Source organism: Carcharhinus amblyrhynchos, chromosome 1, assembly GCF_965287045.1.
Source record: "Carcharhinus amblyrhynchos chromosome 1, sCarAmb.v2.hapA, whole genome shotgun sequence".
In the NCBI taxonomy this organism is placed as follows: domain Eukaryota; kingdom Metazoa; phylum Chordata; class Chondrichthyes; order Carcharhiniformes; family Carcharhinidae; genus Carcharhinus; species Carcharhinus amblyrhynchos.
Window position 1 is genome coordinate 29,866,075 of NC_137324.1, and position 21,467 is coordinate 29,887,541.

A 21,467-nucleotide genomic window follows, 5' to 3' on the forward strand; every position below is an offset into this window, starting at 1 on the left:
ATTGTAATACGGGCGATAGGTCAGGATTAGGCAGGAAGGAGCTGAGCAGGCTACCTGTTTTATTTTACAAACTCTCCCGCCTTCAAATATGTCAGTGAGGAGCTGCATAATGCAGCCTCATGTCAGGCTGCTGTGAAATCTTATTGTTAATAGATCTGCTTAGCTATATATTTTTAAGCGATTTCATAGTATAATAATTTTAGCTGTTAGGGAAAGGTATATAAAATTTAAAAGTTTGCTGTGCAGTTATTGCTTGTAAACAGGTTGTGCGCAAGGCTTATTGGTCACTTGATTTTCTTTCAAATTAAGTGACTGTCCCTGTTGTAATTGGAGCATGACAGCAATATGATAGCTGCAGAGCATTCACTTGGAATAGGTGTGGAAGGGAAGGCAATATTATTACATTAAAATTAATTTCAAATATTCCAAACCTTTCCTGTTCCTGGTAGAGACTTTCATTCTGATCATCTGAGCTGAATTCAAATTTTGTTCTCAATCAATTTCACCACCTATTCCCCCTGGATTGTGTTTTTCTACTGACTAAGAACATAAGAACTAGGAATTGAAGTAGGCCAATTTGGCCCTTCTAGCTTGCACAACCATTTAATAACATCATGACTGATCTACATCAACTCCATCTTCCTGCATTATCTCCATAGCCTTTAATTCCTTCAGTATCCAAAATTCTATCTACCTCTGTCTAAGAATACTAGTTACTGAATATCCACAGTTCTTTCAGAGAATTCCAAATATTTGCAAGCTTTGAGTGTTTCCCTATCTCCGTTGTAAATAGCTGACCCCCATTTTCTGAGCCTGCAACCCTGTGTTCTAGATTTTCCATCCGGGGGAAATATTTCTTTCGCAACAAGCTCCTTAAGAATTTTTTATCTTCCATTAGATCACCTCTCGTTCTCTGAAACTCCAGGCCTAGGCGACTCAATCTCTCCTCAAATGACAATCTTCTCATTACAAGAAATAGTATTCTACGCTCTTTGGTCAAGGAGCCACTTTCTTGAAGCTCTGCAATCCATGTTGTGTCAGAATGCTTTTGCTCTTGCAGAGAATTAGCACGGTCATGATGGGCTGAATAGTCTTCCTGCTGTAACTGGTCTGTGATTCTTTGTCCTTCCTTAGGTTAAAAACCAAAACTGCACATAGTTCTCCAGATTTGGCTTCACCAATCCTCTATATGAATGTAGTAAGAGTTTGTACTTTTGTATTTCAATTTCCTTGTAAGAAAAGTTAGCTTGTCCATTTGCCTTCCTAGTTGCTTTCTGTACTACCTATGTGTAAACTTTCTGCAATTTTTGTTCAAACAAATGCAAACATTTCCCAGTGTCTTAAGCATTCAGAAAGTATTTGCCTTTCTTATTTTTCCAGCCAAAGTAACTTCACACTTCACCACATTATGTTCCATCTGCCATGTTCACCCATCATGTGTATATCCTTCTGTAGCCTCTTTGTGCCCTCTTCACCATTTACTTTCCTACCTATGTATCATCAGCACACTTGGACTCAGTCACCTCATCTAAGTCATTAATACAAATTGCAAAGAGCTGAGGCTAAGTACTGATCCTTAAGGTATCCTGCTAGTTAAACCTGCCAACTGAAAACATTCTGCTTTTTCCTTTCTCTCCTTTTCTGTCCATTAAACAGTCTACAGACAATGCTAATATAACAGCCCAATCCCATGAGTCGTAATTCTAAACTAACTGTAGAATAGTATCAGTTTACAATAATGCTGTCTGAGTGGACTTAAATGACTGACATCAGATTGACTCCTGAAAAATTGTTTATTAAAATAACAATTTTCAGTACATTATGCAGCAATAACATTGAAATGGGGATACTACCATTCCCACCAATGCTCCAATTAAGATCAGCCAAATCAATACAGATGAGGATGGATTAAACCAAGGACCACGTTGATTTGCATAACTCCATTGACCATATCTGCTATCTTTTTCTGAGGTATAAATCCATAGAGCTGGCACTCACCCAATACCTTGTGTGAGTCCAGGATGTGTGTGTTGACAGCCTGTTTATCCACAGTGAGCATTATAGTTATGCTTACTCAACTGCCAGCCACAGTTATGCACTTCTAACTACAAGTGGGAACCTTGGCTGACTTCTTCACTTACTAACCCAGAATACTAAGACCTTTTTTTTAATTCATCCTTGCGACGTTGGTGTCGCTGGCTGGCCAGCATTTGTTGTTCATTCCTAGTTGCCTGAAGGCAGTTGACAGTCAACCACATTGCTGTGGCTCTGGAATCACCTGTAGGCCAGATCAGTGGAAGTGAGGTCGAGGAATGGGTCTGAACCCAACATCCCATATCCAACTGACCATCCCATAGCAACTGACCATCCCATATCCAACTGACCATCCCATAGCAACTGACCATCCCATAGACAACTGACCATCCCATAGACAACTGACCATCACATAGCAACTGACCATCCCATAAACAACTGACCATCCCATAAACAACTGACCATCCCATAAACAACTGACCATCCCATAGCAAATGACCATCCCATATCCAACTGACCATCCCATATCCAACTGACCATCCCATATCCAACTGACCATCCCATAGCAAATGACCATCCCATAGCAAATGACCATCCCATGAACACCTGACCACCCCATTGCCAACTGACCACCCCATTGCCAACTGACCACCCCATTGCCAACTGACCACCCCATCGCCAACTGACCATTCAGAAAGGATAGTAGGACTAGGGGGCATAGCCTCAAGATAAAGGGGGGGGTGGTTTAGAACAGAGTTGCGGAGGAACTTCTTCACTCAAAGGGTGGTGAATCTCTGGAATTCTCTGCCCGTTGAAGTGGTGGAGGCTGCCTCGCTAAATATTTTTAAGACGCGGGTTGATGGGTTTTTGATGAGAGAGGGGATTAAGGGTTATGGGGAGAGGGCGGGAATGTGGAACTGAGCCACGACAGATCAGCCATGATCTTATTGAATGGCGGGGCAGGCTCGAAGGGCTAGTTGGCCTACTCCTGCTCCTATTTCTTATGTTCTTATGTTCTTATTAGATCAAGTAAGGATGGCAGATTTCCTTCCCTGAAGGATATTAGTGGACCAGATGGGGTTTTTAAAAATTAATAATTGTTTCATGATCATCAGTAGATTCTTAATTCCAGATATTTTTTATTGAATTCAAATTTCACCGTCTGCCATGGCAGGATTCGAACCCAGGTCCCCAGAACATTAGCCGAGTTTCTGAATGAATAATTTAGCAATAATGGCACCAGGCCATCGCCTTCCCTTGGAATATTTGCAATGTTCCCAGCTGCAGCCCTAGTTGCATTTAACTGATTCAACACAAAAGGGGAATGCGAAGTATCTTCTGTTTTATGCTTTAGCGCTGCCCTTGCACTAGTACCTTTTAGTCATTTGGCAATTGAGGAGGGGCTTATGTTAATGATTTTAATTGAGTATTTTGCTTTTGATCAACAATGTGTTATATGCCAAAGCTGTGGTACATACTCAGCACAATGTGAGTATATATATATGGCTATCAACAAATTACTATAAAGCATCCATCATGGTTATATGTTCCTTGCAAATTGTGTATAATAATCATAATAATCAATTCTTTCCAGAATGTCTTATGAAATGTTAATAATTGTGCTTTGTTAAGGTACTGGGAAAACATTGCTTGCAAAGGCTGTCGCCACTGAATGTAACACGACCTTCTTCAACATTTCAGCCTCTACCATTGTCAGTAAATGGAGGGGGGATTCTGAGAAGCTCGTTAGGGTAGGAAGCTTTCTATTGGTTCCTCTGTCAAATATTCTTATGCCACTGGGTGTTTCTCTTTAGAACTTGTACTACTAAGTAAATGCAATATGTGAATTCCAACAGCTGTGTACACCCAAGCCTCAATTTCAATATTTAATAGTTTCATTGTTGCCAAAGTGAATAACTTCACACTTCTCCATGCCATAATTCAGAAAGCCACTTGGTGAACATAAGAAATAGGAGCAGGAGTAGGCCATCTAGCCCTTTGAGCCTGCCCCGCCATTCAATAAGATCATGGCTGATCTGTCGTGGCTCAGTTCCACTTTCCCGCCCTCTCCCCATAACCCTTAATCCCCTCTCTTATCAAAAACCCATCAACCCGCGTCTTAAAAATATTTAGCGAGGCAGCCTCCACCACTTCAACGGGCAGAGAATTCCAGAGATTCACCACCCTTTGAGTGAAGAAGTTCCTCCTCAACTCCGTTCTAAACCGCCCCCCCTTTATCTTGAGGCTGTGCCCCCTAGTCCTACTGTCTTTTTTGAGCGGGAAGAGTCTCTCCACCTCTATCCTATCCATCCCATTCATCATCTTATATGTCTCAATGAGATCTCCCCTCATTCTTCTAAACTCTAACGAGTACAAGCCTAGTTTATTCAGCCTCTCCTCATAGCTCAACCCCCTCAACTCCGGTATCAGCCTAGTAAACCTCCTCTGCACTCCCTCCAAGGCCAAAATATCTTTGCGCAGGTGCAGCGCCCAAAACTGCACACAGTACTCCAGCTGCGGCCTCACCAATGCCCTATACAGCTGCAGCAAGACCTCCCTACTTTGATATTCAATCCCCCTCGCTATGAAGGCCAGCATCCCATTCGCCTTCCTGACCACCTGCAAGCTGGGTTTTTGCGACTCATGCACAAGGACCCCGAGGTCCCTCTGCACCGTCGCCTGCTGCAGTTTTTCGCCACGTAAGTAATAGTCTTTCCTACCATTATTCCTACCAAAGTGGACCACCTCATACTTGCCAACATTAAATTCCAAAGGATAGAACTGGGCCCAATTTTCAGGTACATTACATTCAGTCTCTTTGTCCACGTCTATATAAAACTGAGGCCCCATGCTGATCATTCAGCTACCAACATGAAAATGCTCTGTTTATCCCAACTCTCTTGCTTTCACTTCATTCAGACCAATCATCTATCCATGCTAATATCTTATTCCCAACTCCTTGAGCCTTTATTTTGCAAATTAACCTTTTGCATGGCACCTTATTGAAAGCTTTTTGGAAATCCAAGCATATTGCATTTACTTATGGCTATATCTACCTTACTAGTTATATCCTTAAAAAACTCTTGATAAATTTGTCAAGCATAATTTCCTTTCATAAAATCATCTTGATGGTATGTTTATTCACACTGTGATTGTTTAATAATAGATTCCAGCGTTTTTCTAATGACTGATCTCAGGAGAGTTTCCTGTTATCTCTCTCGCCTTCATTTCATAAATAACTGTTACATTCGCTAACTGCCAATCCATGAACATCGTTCTAAAATCAAGGGGTATTTATAAAATCATAACCATTTAAAGTTTATTTATTCGTGTCACAAGTAGGCTTACATTAACACTGCAATGAAGTCTCTGTGACAATCCCCTAGTCGCCACATTCCAGCATCTGTTCAGGTACACTGCGGTAGAATTTAGCATGGCCAATGCACCAAACCAGCACATCTTTCGGACTGTGGGAGAAAACTGGAGCACCCAGAGGAAACCCATGCTGACACGGGGAGAATGTGTAAACTCCACACAGATAGTGATCCAAGCTGGGAATCGAATCCGGGTTCCTGGCGCTGTGAGGCAGCAGTGTTAACCACTGTTCCAAAATTGCATCCATTATCCCTGCAGCTAATTATCTTAGAACCCTAGGATGTAGACCTTCGAGTCCTGGGCATTTTTCAGCTTTTAGATGTTATGTTTTCCCTCTGTTGATATTAAGTTCCTCATTCTTATTAGACCTTGATTTCCCTTTATTTCTGGTCTGAAAACTTGGGTGGTCTTCTGTGAATACAGACACAGAATATTTGTTCAGCTTTACTGCCATTTCCTCATTCTCCACAATAATTTCCCATGTTTCTGCCTCCAAGAGACCAATGATATATTTTATATTTGTAAAAGCTCTTATTGTACATTTTTAAACTTATGACCAGTTTACTTTTATTCTACTTTTGCCCTTTATAGCAAATTTTTAGTCGTCCTTTACTATTTTCTACTGAATGCTCAACCACCAATATCCTTTCCAACTTTGTAAGCTTCTTCTTTTCATCTGAGACTATACTTAACTTTCGCAGTAAGCTGCAGCTGGGTCTTTCTTGCTGCATTTTTGTTTTTAATAGAACATTGTTGCTGAACAATTTTGAATTCTTTCTTTAAATGTTTCCCACAGTCTATTTACCCAATCAATGATAGCCAGCTCTCCCCTTATACCAATGTGTGGCTTTGTTTAAGATTCTTGTTTTGGATTTGAGTATGCCATTCTCAAAGATAAATGAAATTCAGTTGCATTATGATCAGTTTTTTCCAGGGAGTCTTTTACTATGAGATTACTAATTCAACCTGCCTTATTGCCCAATACCAGATCTGGTTGGCTTCATGACTTATTAGAATCATAGAAATTCAGTGGCACAGAAAGGGGCCACTTGGCCCATCATGTCTGTGCAATTGAAAAATGAACCACCAGCCTAATCCCACACTCGAGGATTTTGCTGTGGGCCTGCAGGATACAGCACTTGGGATGCATATCCAGACATCTTGTAAATGAGTTGAAGCCTTCTGCTCTACTACCCCTTCAGGGAATGAGTTTGCAAATTTACCACCCACTGATGAAAAATATTTCCACATCTCCCCTCTAATCTTTCCACCAGTCACTTTAAATCGATGCCCTCAAGTGATTGCTAAGGTAAATAGGCTCATTACACCCAGTCTATCCAGGACCCTCACAATTCTTAAATTGAGAATAACCCCAACCTATCCAATCTTTCCTCATAGCTGCATTTTTCCCCTCTGCGCCCTCTCTAGTGCACTTACATTATTTCTGTAATGAGGTGATCAGCACACAGTACTCAAGTTGTGGCCTAACTACAGATTTATACATTTCCAGCATCACCTCCTTGCTCTTATATTTTATGCCTTGGCTAATAAATGAAAAGATACCAAATTTCGTCTTAACCACCTGATTAATCTATCCTGTTATCTTCAGTGATTTGTGGACATTCACTTCAAGGTCCCTCATTTCCTCTACACTCTCAATATTCTCAAATAAATTGTGCATTCCTTTGCTTTGCTTGACCTCCCTAAATGCATCACCTCTCACATCTATGGATTGAATTCCATTTACCACTTCACTACCTACATGTCCAATTGTGTCCAGGTGGGTGGCACGGTGGCACAATGGTTAGCACTGCTGCCTCACAGTGCCAGGGACGAGGATTCAATTTTCAGCTTGGGTCACTGTCTGTGTGGAGTCTGCATGTTCTCCCTGTATCTGTGTGGGTTTCCTCCAGGTGCTCTGGCTTCCTCCAACAGTCTGAAAGACATGCTGGTTAGGTGCCTTGACCATTCTCCCTCAGTGTACCCACAAACAGGCACCAGAGTGTAGTGACTAGGGGATCTTCACAGTAACTTCATTGCAGTGTTAATGTAAGCCTATTTGTGACACTAATAAATAAACTTTAAGAAACTTTAATCTTTAAACTTTTAATTTTTTTTGCAGTCCATAACTGTCATTGCTATCAACCATGTGGCCAGTTTTTGTGTTCTCTGTAAACTTTCTGATCACGTCCCCTAAATTTATGTCCAAATCTGTTAATATATACAAAAAGCAGACCTAGTACTGACCCCTGCAGAACCTCATTGGAAGCAGCCTAACAACATTTGCCTTTTGTTTCCTGCCACTGAGCCAGAAATAATAGTAGGAGGGATTACTACTTAAAGGGTGAAAAGCTGCAGCATGCTACGGTGCAGAGGGACCTGGGGGTCCTTGTGCATGAGTTGCAAAAACCCAGTCTGCAGGTGAGCAAGAAGGCGAATGGGATGCTGGCCTTTATAGCGAGGGGGATAGAATATAAAAGCAGGGAGGTCTTGCTGCAACTGTACAGGGCACTGGTGAGGCCGCAGCTGGAGTACTGTGTGCAGTTTTGGTCGCCGCACTTGCGCAAGGATATTTTGGCCTTGGAGGGAGTGCAGAGGAGGTTCACTAGGCTGATACCAGAGATGAGGGGGTTAGACTATGAAGAGAGATTAAATAGACTGGGTCTGCACTCGTTGGAGTTTAGAAGGATGAGGGGGGATCTTATAGAGATGTATAAGATAATGAAAGGGATGGATAGGGTAGAGGTAGAGAGATTCTTCCCGCTCAGAAAGGACAGCAGGACTAGAGGGCACAGCCTCAAGATAAGTGGGGGGCAGTTTAGAACAGAGTTGAGGAGGAACTTCTTCACTCAAAGGATGGTGAATCTCTGGAATTCTCTGCCCGTTGAAGTGGTGGAGGCTACCTCGCTAAATATATTTAAGTCATGGGTAGACAGGTTTTTGACAGACAAGGGAATTAAGGGTTATGGGGAGAAAGCGGGAAAGTGGAACTGATGCACTTCAGATCAGCCATGGTCTTATTGAATGGTGGGGCAGGCTCGAAGGGCTAGATGGCCTACTCCTGCTCCCATTTCTTATGTTCTTATTTTGTATTCAGCTTGCTACATTCTCCTGGATCTGATGCAATTTTATTGTACACGGGACCTTGTCAAAAACCTTGCTAAACCCATTTATACCACATCAACTGCAATTCCTTCATCAATCCTCCTTGTTACTTCTTTAAAAGATTCAATCAGGTCAGTCAGGCATGATCTTCTCTTAACAAATTTATGCCTTTCAAGGTGACAGTTTATCTTGTATCTCAGAATTGATTCCAATTTTCCCACTACTGAGGTTAGACTGACTGACCCTTGCTTCCTTTTCAAATTAAGGTACGACATTAGTGGTCTTCCAATCCTCTGGCATTCAGTGTCCAGTGAGGATTGGAAAATGATAATCAAGCCTTTCTGTATTTCTTCTCAAGACTCTTATCTGTTATCTTCAGGAATCTGTGGACATTCACCCCAAGGTCCCTCATTTCCTCTACACCTCTCAATATTTTCACATAAATTGTGCATTCCTTTGCCTTGCTTGACCTCCCTAGATGTGTCACCTCTCACTTCTATGGATTGAATTCCATTTGCCACTTTACTACCCACATGTCCAACCATTTCCATGTCTATTATTTTTCTTTGTGGGAACGTGTTCATTGTGAATCCCTTGAATCTCCTGTTTGAATGCCTCCCACTGCTCTGACGCTCATGTAGCTGCTTCCAGTCCACTTTTGCTAAATTATTCCTCAAATTTGTAAAATTGACCTTGTCCCCCAGTTTAACATTTTAACTCTTGTTTGATCTTTATTTTTTTCCATAATTATATTAAAACTAAATGAATTATGATCACAACTACCCCACTGCTGCTCTTTCCGCCTGTCAAGCTTAATTCTCTAAAAGCAAGTGCAAAAATGCTCTCTCTCTTGTTGGACTTGCTACATACTGGCCAAAATTTTTCTCCTGAATGCACCTCAAGAATGCTGGTCCTTTATTTTCTTTCACACTAAAACTATCCCATATTGTTCTCGGAAACTGTTGTGAAAGCATCTTACAAACTAATCTTCCTGTTTTTTTTTATTATTTGTTTGTAGGACATGGGTGTCAGTGGCTGGCCAGCATTTATTGCCTGTCTCTAGTTGCCCTTGAGAAGGTGGTGGTGAGCTGCCTTCTTGAACCGCTGAAGTCCATGTGCTGGTTTGACACACAATGCCATTAGGGAGGAAATTCCAGGCTTTTGACCTTTGCCAATTTAATTTGTCCAGTCTATATCAAGATTAGTATCCTCCATTTCCACTATGTTACCTTTATTACAAGTTCCAATTACTTATTGCAAAAAAATGCTTTCTCCAATGGTATAACTATTGTCACGGGGACTATAAACCACCCTCTGCAGTGTTTTCTGACTTCTGTTGTACCTAATCTCACAAACACTGATTCTGTTTCCTGGAAAGGAAAATAAATTGGGCTTCCGTTCTGACTATTATTTGGTGACTCTAGCTGGAATGTTTATGTGCAAGTTAGCTTTGACTTTAATTACATAGTTAAATAGCTTGTTGATATCCACTGTCAGACTTGCACAGAAACTGGTGTATTACTGACACTGTGAAACCATTCTATGTCACAGCAAGAATTAGAAGTTGAGAATTTGATTTACCTCAAGTTGCCAGAGTGTCAGTTCTGCAGGAAGATCTAAAGTTGTCAGTTCTGCATAAAAGTCTGTGCTGTCCTCAGGCCCAAACTAAATTCCACTTTTGGGTGACTCATTTAAAGGCTGTGGCTTGCCATTTAGATGGTGGGAAATCAAATGGTTCTGACATTGAACTGGACAGCAGGTCAGGTGAAAGGAAAGAAGCAATCTGTTTTTGGAGAGAAGCTGTAAAAACGTTGGTAATTGGCTTGAATGATTTTTGAGTTACGTACTTGAGCGCAAAACATGAATCTTAGACTTGAGCAGAGTCAATTACATAAATATGAAGGAAGAGCTGGGTATTGTTGATTGGGCAAATTGACCAAAATATTTGATAGTAAATACATTTAAAGAAATCATTCAGAATGTTCAACAAAAATCCGTTAAAATTAAAATCAAAAACTCGGTGAGAAAGATCTTTCTGCAGCTTACTAGGGAAGTTGAGAATATTTAATTAAAAGAAGAGGCTTAAAATGCTACAAAGAATAATAGTAAGGTTGAGGATTTGGAATGTTTTAGAAATCAGCAAAGAATGATCAAAAGCTTGCTAATAAGGGAAAAAATAGAACATGAGAATAAACTAGCCAGGAACATAAGTATAGATTCTAAGATGTTTTACAAGCACATAATGAGCAGAGTAGCTGAAGTAAATGTTGGATTCTTAGAAGCAGAGACAAAACAAATTACCATGGGGAATGTGGAAATGGCAGATAAATTGAACTAATATTTATCTCTGTTCACAGTGGTAGACACAAACTGCCCACCAGATATGGCGGGTAATCAAGAGGCTAACATGAGTCAGGAACTTCAAGTAGTTAACTTCAGCAGAGGAAAAGTACTGGAGAAACTTTAAGGACCGAAGACAAATTCCCAAGACCCGATAGTCGACATCCTGTGGTTCTAAAGCATACTTCTTCTGAACCCAGAAAAAATAATTTTAAAATGTTTTAGGTCTTTTGCAGAGAGATGCAGCTAATATTTGGTTAGACAACTTATCTGCAGTCCAGATTAGCTTTGGTAAACAGCAAGTTTTTCTTTTAATAAATAACCATTACCAGCTAGAAATAGTTTTCAGGAAGCTTGTGGTTTGGAAAAGTGGATTCGGTTAGGAAACAAGATGCTGTTGGAAATCTTGATAACAAAACCAGAAAAGAATTGAAATGTTGAGCAGGTCAGGCAGCAATTCTAGTGAAATAGGAGTCAGTCAGGTGACATTTCTGGTCTTGAGACCCTTCCTCAGATTTTATTGATGTTTGTATTCATTTAGAACACTACTATATGCTGTAATAGGAAGACAATAGGGTTAGTTTTCTGGAAGGATGTGATGAAGCTAGTTGATGAGGCTTCTTCAGACAAATCTGTTTTCAGGTTTCCTAACTTTTTTCTGATATATCCTGTGGCACAACTCATTCAGCTGTTCCTTTCTTTGTTTTGTTGGTGCAGAGGGATTTATGAATTTTATTTATTCCAGAATTATATTCTGTCTTTTTATTTGATTCCTTGTCCCCTGTCAATACAGGATAGTTTGTAGCTATAGCTGTGCCACCCATTTGGGAATTGTTTATATTGTGTGTTCTTCCCATTTCTGCTTTGCACAACATTATCCTTATTTTGACTTATGAATTTTATTTTTGAAATGTATTACCTATTGTATTTCCCAGGTGCTGTTTGAACTTGCTCGATTTCATGCTCCCTCAACCATCTTTCTGGATGAGCTGGAGTCAGTGATGAGCCAGCGTGGCAGTGCCCCTGGGTCAGTACTCTTAATCCATTTTTATATTTTAAAAATTATTTTTACCATCTCTCGTGGTGGAAATTTACTACCCCCCGCCCCCACTGAATGGGCTGGCAGACAGGGTGGGAGGGGGAGCAGAGAATCGGGTGCCATTGCAGCTGCCTATTAGAACATAGAACATTACAGCGCAGAACAGGCCCTTCGGCCCACGATGTTAGAACATAAGAACATAAGAACATAAGAAATAGGAGCAGGAGTAGGCCATCTGGCCCTTCGAGCCTGCCCCGCCATTCAATAAGATCATGGCTGATCTGTCGTGGCTCAGTTCCACTTTCCCGCCCTCTCCCCATAACCCTTAATCCCCTCTCTTATCAAAAACCCATCAACCCGCTTCTTAAAAATATTTAGCGAGGCAGCCTCCACCACTTCAACGGGCAGAGAATTCCAGAGATTCACCACCCTTTGAGTGAAGAAGTTCCTCCTCAACTCCGTTCTGAACCGCCCCCCCTTTATCTTGAGGCTGTGCCCCCTAGTCCTACTGTCTTTTTTGAGCGGGAAGAGTCTTTCCACCTCTATCCTATCCATCCCATTCATCATCTTATACGTCTCAATGAGATCTCCCCTCATTCTTCTAAACTCTAACGAGTACAAGCCTAGTTTATTCAGCCTCTCCTCATAGCTCAACCCCCTCAACTCCGGTATCAGCCTAGTAAACCTCCTCTGCACTCCCTCCAGGGCCAAAATATCCTTGCGCAGGTGCGGCGCCCAAAACTGCACACAGTACTCCAGCTGCGGCCTCACCAATGCCCTATACAGCTGCAGCAAGACCTCCCTACTTTTATATTCAATCCCCCTCGCTATGAAGGCCAGCATCCCATTCGCCTTCCTGACCACCTGCTGCACTTGCAGGCTGGGTTTTTGCGACTCATGCACAAGGACCCCGAGGTCCCTCTGCACCGTCGCCTGTTGCGCCGACCAGTTAAAAAACAATGACCCTCTAACCTAAACCAAACCCTTTCCATCCATAAACCTATCCACGGATCTCTTAAATGCCCCCAAACTAGGCGCATTTACAACTGCAGCAGGCAGGGCATTCCAATCCCTCACCACCCTCTGGGTAAAGAACCTACCCCTGACATCCGTCCTATAACTACCACCCCTTAATTTAAAGCTATGCCCCCTCGTGCTAGCTTTCTCCATCCGAAGGCTATCACTGTCCACCCTATCTAAACCTCTAATCATCTTATTGTCCCAGATGTGACCACAGTTCCTGCTGCTGGGCTTAAAGAGCTGCTAGCCATTTGGTTGGCTGATGGTTTTTGGAGACTCAACTTCCAGCTGGGGCAGTGGTTTTGCCCTGGCCAGTTAATGGCCTGGTGGCTGTTAAATGGCTGTGGTGTGACTTGACCAAGCAGAGGTGGCTTTGCCCTGACTTTTTTAAAGATTCATTCATGCAACATGGGCATCACTGGCTGGTCAGCATTTATTGCCCATTCCCAGTTGTCCTTGAGAAGGTGGTGGTGAGCTGTCTTCTTGAATCACTGCAGTCCATGTGCTGTGGGTTGACGCACAGTGCTGTCAGAGAGAAAATTCCAGGATTTTGACCCTGAAGGAACGGAGGTATATTTCCAAGCCAGGATAGTGAGTAGCTTGAAGGGCGACTTGCAGGTGATGGTGTTCCCATTTATCTGCTGTCCTTGTCCTTCTAGATGGGAGACTGGCACAGCTGACCTTCAGCCTAAAGTTCAGGTCCATGTCTCCCAATTTGTTCCCCCGTTCCTCTTTGTACATCTGTTTCTCTATGTCTGTTTTTGTTAGATCTGTGACTGCTGACTTTTTTATAGTTTGAACCTTTGAAGAGCAGGTAGAAGCAATATAATTATAGTAAAAATGCATTATCTCAGAATTGTCAACCCTTTATCATGACAGTGGTTAATAAAAACTTATCATTCTGTTCTCTCCCCATTCAGGTCAGAGAATATACGCTGACAGTTAACTTTGGAAGTCAGGAATGGCATGGGCCAGTGACATCTGACTGCTAGAATTAATAATAAGAAAAAATGTGTTTTTCCTTTATCTCTCTCTAAGACGCACACTGTTATCACTCAAGTGAGTGCCCAACCACCTGCAAAAAATGGGCAAAATCACAAGATAGATTTGGACAAAGAAACACTTTTATCTAATTTCAAATCTTTCCAGAAAACCAATCTATTGTATTCTCATCCTACATCTAATTTCTTAAATTAGTTCAGTGTCCTGACCTCAATTTCACATTCTTCCTGACAATCCCTTCCAGCTATTGATTAACCTTTATTTAAAGAGTTACTTCCTGACATCTACCCTAAACCTGCTCTTATCTTGCAGGTTCCACCAATACCACTCTGAACTAACTGCAGACAAGAGGTCTCCTAGCATTTCCAACTTGCCTGTTGGGAAATACTTGTCATTTGCTATTTATTATTGTACTTGCTGGTCAGATCCATTGAGATCCCCCAGTAGGCTTTTTTAAATTATATGTAACATTTTATTTTGACTTTAGAAATGGATTTCAGTGGCTGTTTTTTTTTAACTTTACAAGCAGCTGGAAAAAAAATGAACATTATGTCTGAGGAATAGTGGGCTTTTATAAGAACGTAAGAAATAGGAGCAGGAGTAGGCCAACTAGCCCTTCGAGCCTGCCCCGCCATTCAATAAGATCATGGCTGATCTGTCGTGGCTCAGTTCCACATTCCCGCCCTCTCCCCATAACCCTTAATCCCCTCTCTTATCAAAAACCCATCAACCCGCGTCTTAAAAATATTTAGCGAGGTAGCCTCCACCACTTCAACGGGCAGAGAATTCCAGAGATTCACCACCCTTTGAGTGAAGAAGTTCCTCCTCAACTCTGTTCTAAACCGCCCCCCCTTTATCTTGAGGCTGTGCCCCCTTGTCCTACTATCCTTTCTGAGCGGGAAGAGTCTCTCCACCTCTATCCTATCCATCCCATTCATCATCTTATACGTCTCAATGAGATCTCCCCTCATTCTTCTAAACTCTAACGAGTACAAGCCTAATTTATTCAGCCTCTCCTCATAGCTCAACCCCCTCAACTCCGGCATCAGCCTAGTGAACCTCCTCTGCACTCCCTCCAAGGCCAAAATATCCCTGCGTAAGTACGGCGCCCAAAACTGCACACACTACTCCAGCTGCGGCCTCACCAATGCCCTATACAGCCGCAGCAAGACCTCCCTACTTTGATATTCAATCCCCCTCGCGATGAAGGCCAGCATCCCATTCGCCTTCCTGACCACCTGCTGCACCTGCAAGCTGGGTTTTTGCGACTCATGCACAAGGACCCCGAGGTCCCTCTGCACCGTCGCCTGCTGCAGTTTTTCTCCACGTAAGTAATAATCCTTCCTACCATTATTCCTACCAAAGTGGACCACCTCACACTTGCCAACATTAAATTCCATTTGCCATTTCCTTGCCCATTCGCCCAGCCTATCTAGATCCTTCTGTAGACTCTCCCCACCCTCCGCACAATTTGCCTTTCCACCAATCTTGGTGTCATCAGCAAATTTCGACACCCTACACTCGGTTCTCTCCTCCAGATCATCTATATAAATGGTAAATAGCTGAGGCCCCAGCACCGACCCCTGGGGCACTCCACTAGTCACCATCTGCCAATCCGAATAGCACCCATTGACCCCCACTCTCTGCCTCCTATTTGACAACCAGTCCTCTATCCACGCTAACACCCTACCCCCAACTCCATGTCCCCTGACCTTCTGCAATAACCTCTTCTGAGGTACCTTGTCAAACGCCTTCTGAAAATCAAGAAAGACCACATCCACCGGCTCTCCTCTATCCACCGCCCTAGACACATCCTCATAGAACTCCAGTAAATTTGTCAGACACGACTTCCCTTTAACGAAACCGTGCTGCGTCTGCTCTATCAAGCAGTTCCCCTCAAGATGCCTCTCTATTTCCTCCTTGATGACGGATTCTAACATTTTACCTACAACAGACGTTAAACTAACAGGCCTATAATTCCCCGCCTTTTGCCTGGCACCCTTCTTAAACAACGGCGTAACATTAGCCGTTTTCCAATCTTCCGGCACTTCCCCGGAATCCAGCGACGTCTGGAAAATAACCACCAAGGCATCCACTATCACCTCCGCCATTTCTTTCAGGACTTTTGTTTGGATGGGGATTTGTCTGGTGTTCAACAATGCTGAATAGTGGTGGAAAAGTCTAGTAGGTGTGTGGATGGGTGCTGCATCATCCAGTGATAGGGTAGAGGCAATGCCTAATGTGCCCCTGTATTAGGGAACCACTTAAAATGTAAAAGAATAGTTAAACTCACTCCTGTGCAAGGGTCTAGGCCTTTATCTTGGCCTGGATCCCACAAAGGATTTTGTTTCTGTGGCTGTGTTGCAAGGCAGCGCATGGTGAATAAGATGCTTATCTATTGAATAAATCTAAGTTGATGCAGATTGTTTCTAGAGTGTGCCAACCCAACACTCCCAAGCACTGATTCTATTATCTGACTTAGAAATCTTTGTTCTGGGCTGAAGTGCATTTCTCCACTGGCTTCTGGGCTTTACTGTGACTGTCATTTTGCTACTGGTGTTTTGTACTAAGACTGTATTTTTCTTTGCACTGCCTCTATTCCAGATCCACGTGCTTTGTTCTGATCCTGGCTGATATTAGTGGACAAATTAGACTCAGAATAAAATCTGGCTTTCGCAGATTCTTTGTATTATTATGATAATTGACCAGACCCCCTAGATTTTGCTCAGAGAGAGTTAGGAGCTAATAATATTTTGTTTAAACAAAGTTTGAGTTTTAAGAAACACAAGAGCAGAGAGTCTTCACCTTTTGAAGACTTAATCTTCGAATTCTCTCCAAAGGTTGTTGCAACACGGATGACACCAACGACAGCTCACCTCACAGGGTTTCAGTCTTGTCTCTGGATATTCCATTCCCAAGTCTTGAGGCAGAGAGTGGGGGTCAACGGGTGCTATTCAGATTGGCGGATGGTGACTAGTGGAGTGCCCCAGGGGTCGGTGCTGGGGCCTCAGCTTTTTACCATTTATATAGATGATCTGGAGGAGGGAACCGAGTGTAGGGTGTCGAAATTTGCTGATGACACCAAGATTGGTGGAAAGGCAAATTGTGCGGAGGGTGGGGAGAGTCTACAGAAGGATCTAGATAGGCTGGGCGAATGGGCAAGGAAATGGCAAATGGAATTTAATGTTGGCAAGTGTGAGGTGGTCCACTTTGGTAGGAATAATGGTAGGAAGGATTATTACTTACGTGGCGAAAAACTGCAGCAGGCGACGGTGCAGAGGGACCTCGGGGTCCTTGTGCATGAGTTGCAAAAACCCAGCTTGCAGGTGCAGCAGGTGGTCAGGAAGGCGAATGGGATGCTGGCCTTCATAGCGAGGGGGATTGAATATAAAAGTAGGGAGGTCTTGCTGCGGCTGTATAGGGCATTGGTGAGGCCGCAGCTGGAGTACTGTCTGCAGTTTTGGGCGCCGCACCTGTGCAAAGATATCTTGGCCTTGGAGGGAGTGCAGAGGAGGTTTACTAGACTGATACCAGAGTTGAGGGGGTTGAGCTATGAGGAGAGGCTGAATAAACTAGGCTTGTACTCGTTAGAGTTTAGAAGAATGAGGGGAGATCTCATTGAGACGTATAAGATGATGAATGGGATGGATAGGATAGAGGTGGAGAGACTCTTCTGGCTCGAAAAGACAGTAGGACTAGGGGGCACAGCCTCAAGATAAAGGGGGGGCGGTTTAGAACGGAGTTGAGGAGGAACTTCTTCACTCAAAGGGTGGTGAATCTCTGGAATTCTCTGCCCGTTGAAGTGGTGGAGGCTGCCTCGCTAAATATTTTTAAGACGCGGGTTGATGGGTTTTTGATAAGAGAGGGGATTAAGGGTTATGGGGAGAGGGCGGGAAAGTGGAACTGAGCCACGACAGATCAGCCATGATCTTATTGAATGGCGGGGCAGGCTCGAAGGGCTAGATGGCCTACTCCTGCTCCTATTTCTTATGTTCTTATGTTCTTAAGAGCAAACAAAAATAAACTTTACTATACAAGGTCAGAAAGATAAAATAATTACACAATATGCCTTATACTCTAATATTCAGGGTAAAATGAGGAACATATGAAGTAGTGAACCAATTGTGGTCAAACACACCACACAATAAATGGCAGATGCAATCAAGACAGAGTCCATAGATTTCTCAACAACCTATCCAGACATTGTAACAGAGTCAGCAAATCTCATTGAAACTGAGAGACTGCAGTCTTCACCTTTTGAAGACTTAATCTTGGAATTCTCTCCAAAGGTTGTTGCAACACGGATGACACCAACGACAGCTCACCTCACAGGGTTTCAGTCTTGTCTCTGGATATTCCATTCCCAAGTCTTGGAGTCTCAAGTCTGCACTCAAGCACCAATTCTGCTCTGCTGAACAGAACACTACAGATTCTGTCTAGCATCATATACATTGCATCTCATTTCAATTGTCCACAGTTCCATCTGTTGCAAACTATGAGCACAATTCCTCAATTGGCTCTTCCAAACCTTCAGCTCTTTCCTACATTACTTTGGCTCAACAATTCGCAACAATGCTGCCTCAGGGAGGTCAGACACTTCCTACTAGGATTTACAGTGGGAAAAATGCTGACGAAACTCCTCCTGAACATTTCCTAGTGACTAATGATAGTTTAGCTTATTGCAGAAGTAGATCTTCAGCCTGTAATATTAGGAGATAAATTGAAGGAGAGAAATGAATGAAAAAAAATTAACCAGAAAATCAATAAATATAAGTAAAGAAGTTCTTGGAAGAAACTATTTCAGTATTTTTTTTAATTGCAGGGGAGAACACGAAGGAAGCCGACGGATGAAGACAGAACTCCTAGTCCAGATGGATGGCTTGGCACGATCTGATGACCTTGTCTTTGTTTTGGCAGCTTCAAATCTACCTTGGTGAGAAATTAATTTAAGAACGTAAGAACATAAGAAATAGGAGCAGGAGTAGGCCATCTAGCCCTTCGAGCCTGCCCCGCCATTCAATAAGATCATGGCTGATCTGTCGTGGCTCAGTTCCACATTCCCGCCCTCTCCCCATAACCCTTAATCCCCTCTCTTATCAAAAACTCATCAACCCGCGTCTTAAAAATATTTAGCGAGGTAGCCTCCACCACTTCAACGGGCAGAGAATTCCAGAGATTCACCACCCTTTGAGTGAAGAAGTTCCTCTTCTACTGATTTCTCCTCTTGTACCCACAATGTCAGAACTATAATGTAACATTCTCCTGTTGCCTGGATGAGTGCAGCTCCATGATCACCAAAGCAGCTTAACAAAATCCAGGACAAAACAGGCCATTTGATTGCTATCCCTTCACCACTGATGAATGGTGGCAGCCATCTGTACTATTTACAGGATGCATTGCAGGAACTCAAAGTTGCTTAGGTAGCACTTTCCAAACCCACAACTGCTACCATTTAGATGGACAAGGTCAGCAGATAGAATCATAGTCACAGAGGTTTACAGCATGAAAACAGACCCTTCGGCCCAACTCTCCATGACACCCAATTTTTAACCTAGCTAATCTCAATTACCATATCCCTCTCTACCCATTTTACCCCTGTAAATGTCTAAATGCATTTTAAATGACAAAATTGTACCCTCCTCTGCTACTACCTCTGGTAACTTGTTCCAGACACTCACCACCCTGTGTGTGAAAAAATTGCCCCTCTGGACACTTTTGTATCTCTCCCCTCTCACCTGAAACTGATGCCCTCTAGTTTTAGACTCCCCTACCTTTGGGAAAAGATACTGACTATCTACCTTGTCTATGCCCCTCATTATTTTATAGACCTCTGTAAGATTACCTCTAAGCCTCCTACGCTTCAGAGAAAAAAAGTCCCAGTCTATCCAGCCTCTTATAACTCAAACCACCAAGTCCCGGTGACATCCTAATAAATCTTTTCTGCACTCTTTCTAATTTAATAACGTCCTTTCTATAATAGGGTGAGCAGAACTGTACACAGTATTCCAAGTGTGGCCTTACCAATGTCTTGTACAACTTCAACAAGATGTCCCAACTCCTGTGTTCAGTGTTCTGACCAAAGAAACCAAGCATGCTGAATGCTGCCTTCATCACCCTGTCCACCTGAGATTCCACTTTCAAGGAGCTATGAACCTGTACCCCTAGACCACTTTGTTCTTTAACTTTACCCAATGCTCTACTATTAACTGAGTAATCCTACCCTGGTTTGATCTATCAAAATGCATCACTTCGCATTTATCTAAATTAAACCCCATCTGCCATTCATCAGCCCATTGACCCAATTGATCAAGATCCTGTTGCAATTCTAGATAACCTTTTTCACTATGCCACTAATCTTGGTGTCATCTGCAAACTTTCATCCAAATCAATAATATAAATGAGAAATAACAGTGGACCTAGCAACGATCCCTGAGGCACACTGCTGATCACAGGCCTCCAGTTTGAAAAACAACCCTCTACAACCGCTCTCTGGCTTCTGTCATCAAGCCAATTTTGTGACAATTGGCTACCTCACCCTGGAACTTGTGGAACAACCTACCATGGGGTACCTTGTCAAAAGCTTTGCTAAAGTCCATGCAGACAACATCGACTGCACTGCCCTCATCTACCTTCTTGGTGACCTCTTCAAAAGACTAATTCACGAGACATGATTTTCCACTCACAAAGCCATTTGACTGTCCCTAATCACTCCCTGCCCATCTAATCCCTGTAGATCCTGTCAGAATACCTTCTAACAACTTACCCCTGCAGGCTCACTGGCTTGTAGTTTCCAGGCTTTTGCCTGCAGCCCTTCTTACCTGGGAACACCACCATCTAGAAATTCTCCTCCAAGTCACTCCAACCTGATTTGGAAATATTTCGCCATTCCTTCACTGTTTCTGAATCAAAGTCCTGGAACTCCCTCTCTAACAACTCTATGAATTTATCTACATAAGTAAGTCCAACAGGTTTATTTGGTAGTAAACACCATTAGCTTTCAGGGTTTGCCCCTTCGTCAGGTGTGTGGAAGTTCTGACCATAAACAGAGCATAACTGTTTACCCCAGTCCAACGCTGGCATCTCCACATCAATCTACCTATATGTCAAGTATTGCAGCAGTTTGTGAAGGCAGCTCACCACTGCCTTCTCAAGGGTAACAAGGGATGGGCAGTAAATGCTGGTTTAGCCAGTGACGTTCACATCCCATAAATGAGTAAAACAAAAGACCTGTTGAAGCTTCAGAAAACCTTGCTATAAATAGGACCAATGACACTAATATTTTTTGCAGGGAATTGGATCATGCCATGTTACGGCGACTGGAGAAACGCATTTTAGTTGATCTTCCTTCCAAAGAAGCACGCCAGGCAATGATTTTGCACTGGCTACCTCCTCTGAGTAACAGTGGTGGTGTAGAGCTTCGGACTGAATTGGACTATAGTTTATTGGGAGAAGTGAGTATTGCATTCACTCTAGCATTATTGTGCATTAAAACTATCTTGAGTTATCAATGCAAGATGATGTGACATTTATAATGGCAGATCCTAATGTTAGA

The 21,467-nt window shown here is 42.7% G+C and overlaps 1 protein-coding gene across 5 annotated transcripts in view; it reads left to right on the top strand.

Moving 5' to 3' along the window:
* The window catches only part of katnal2 (katanin p60 subunit A-like 2), a 55,677-nt gene that overhangs the window by 31,504 nt on the left and 2,706 nt on the right, over positions 1–21,467 (top strand). For 2 of the 5 annotated variants that reach the window (XM_080204942.1, XM_080205114.1), the window contains 4 exons: positions 3,667–3,785; positions 11,790–11,881; positions 18,738–18,848; positions 21,204–21,366. In XM_080204942.1, coding sequence (XP_080061068.1) covers positions 3,667–3,785; positions 11,790–11,881; positions 18,738–18,848; positions 21,204–21,366 — 485 coding nt within the window. The remainder of the gene's footprint in view (positions 1–3,666; positions 3,786–11,789; positions 11,882–18,737; positions 18,849–21,203; positions 21,367–21,467) is intronic. The other 3 variants (XM_080205201.1, XM_080205233.1, XM_080205031.1) reach the window with 2 other exon arrangements.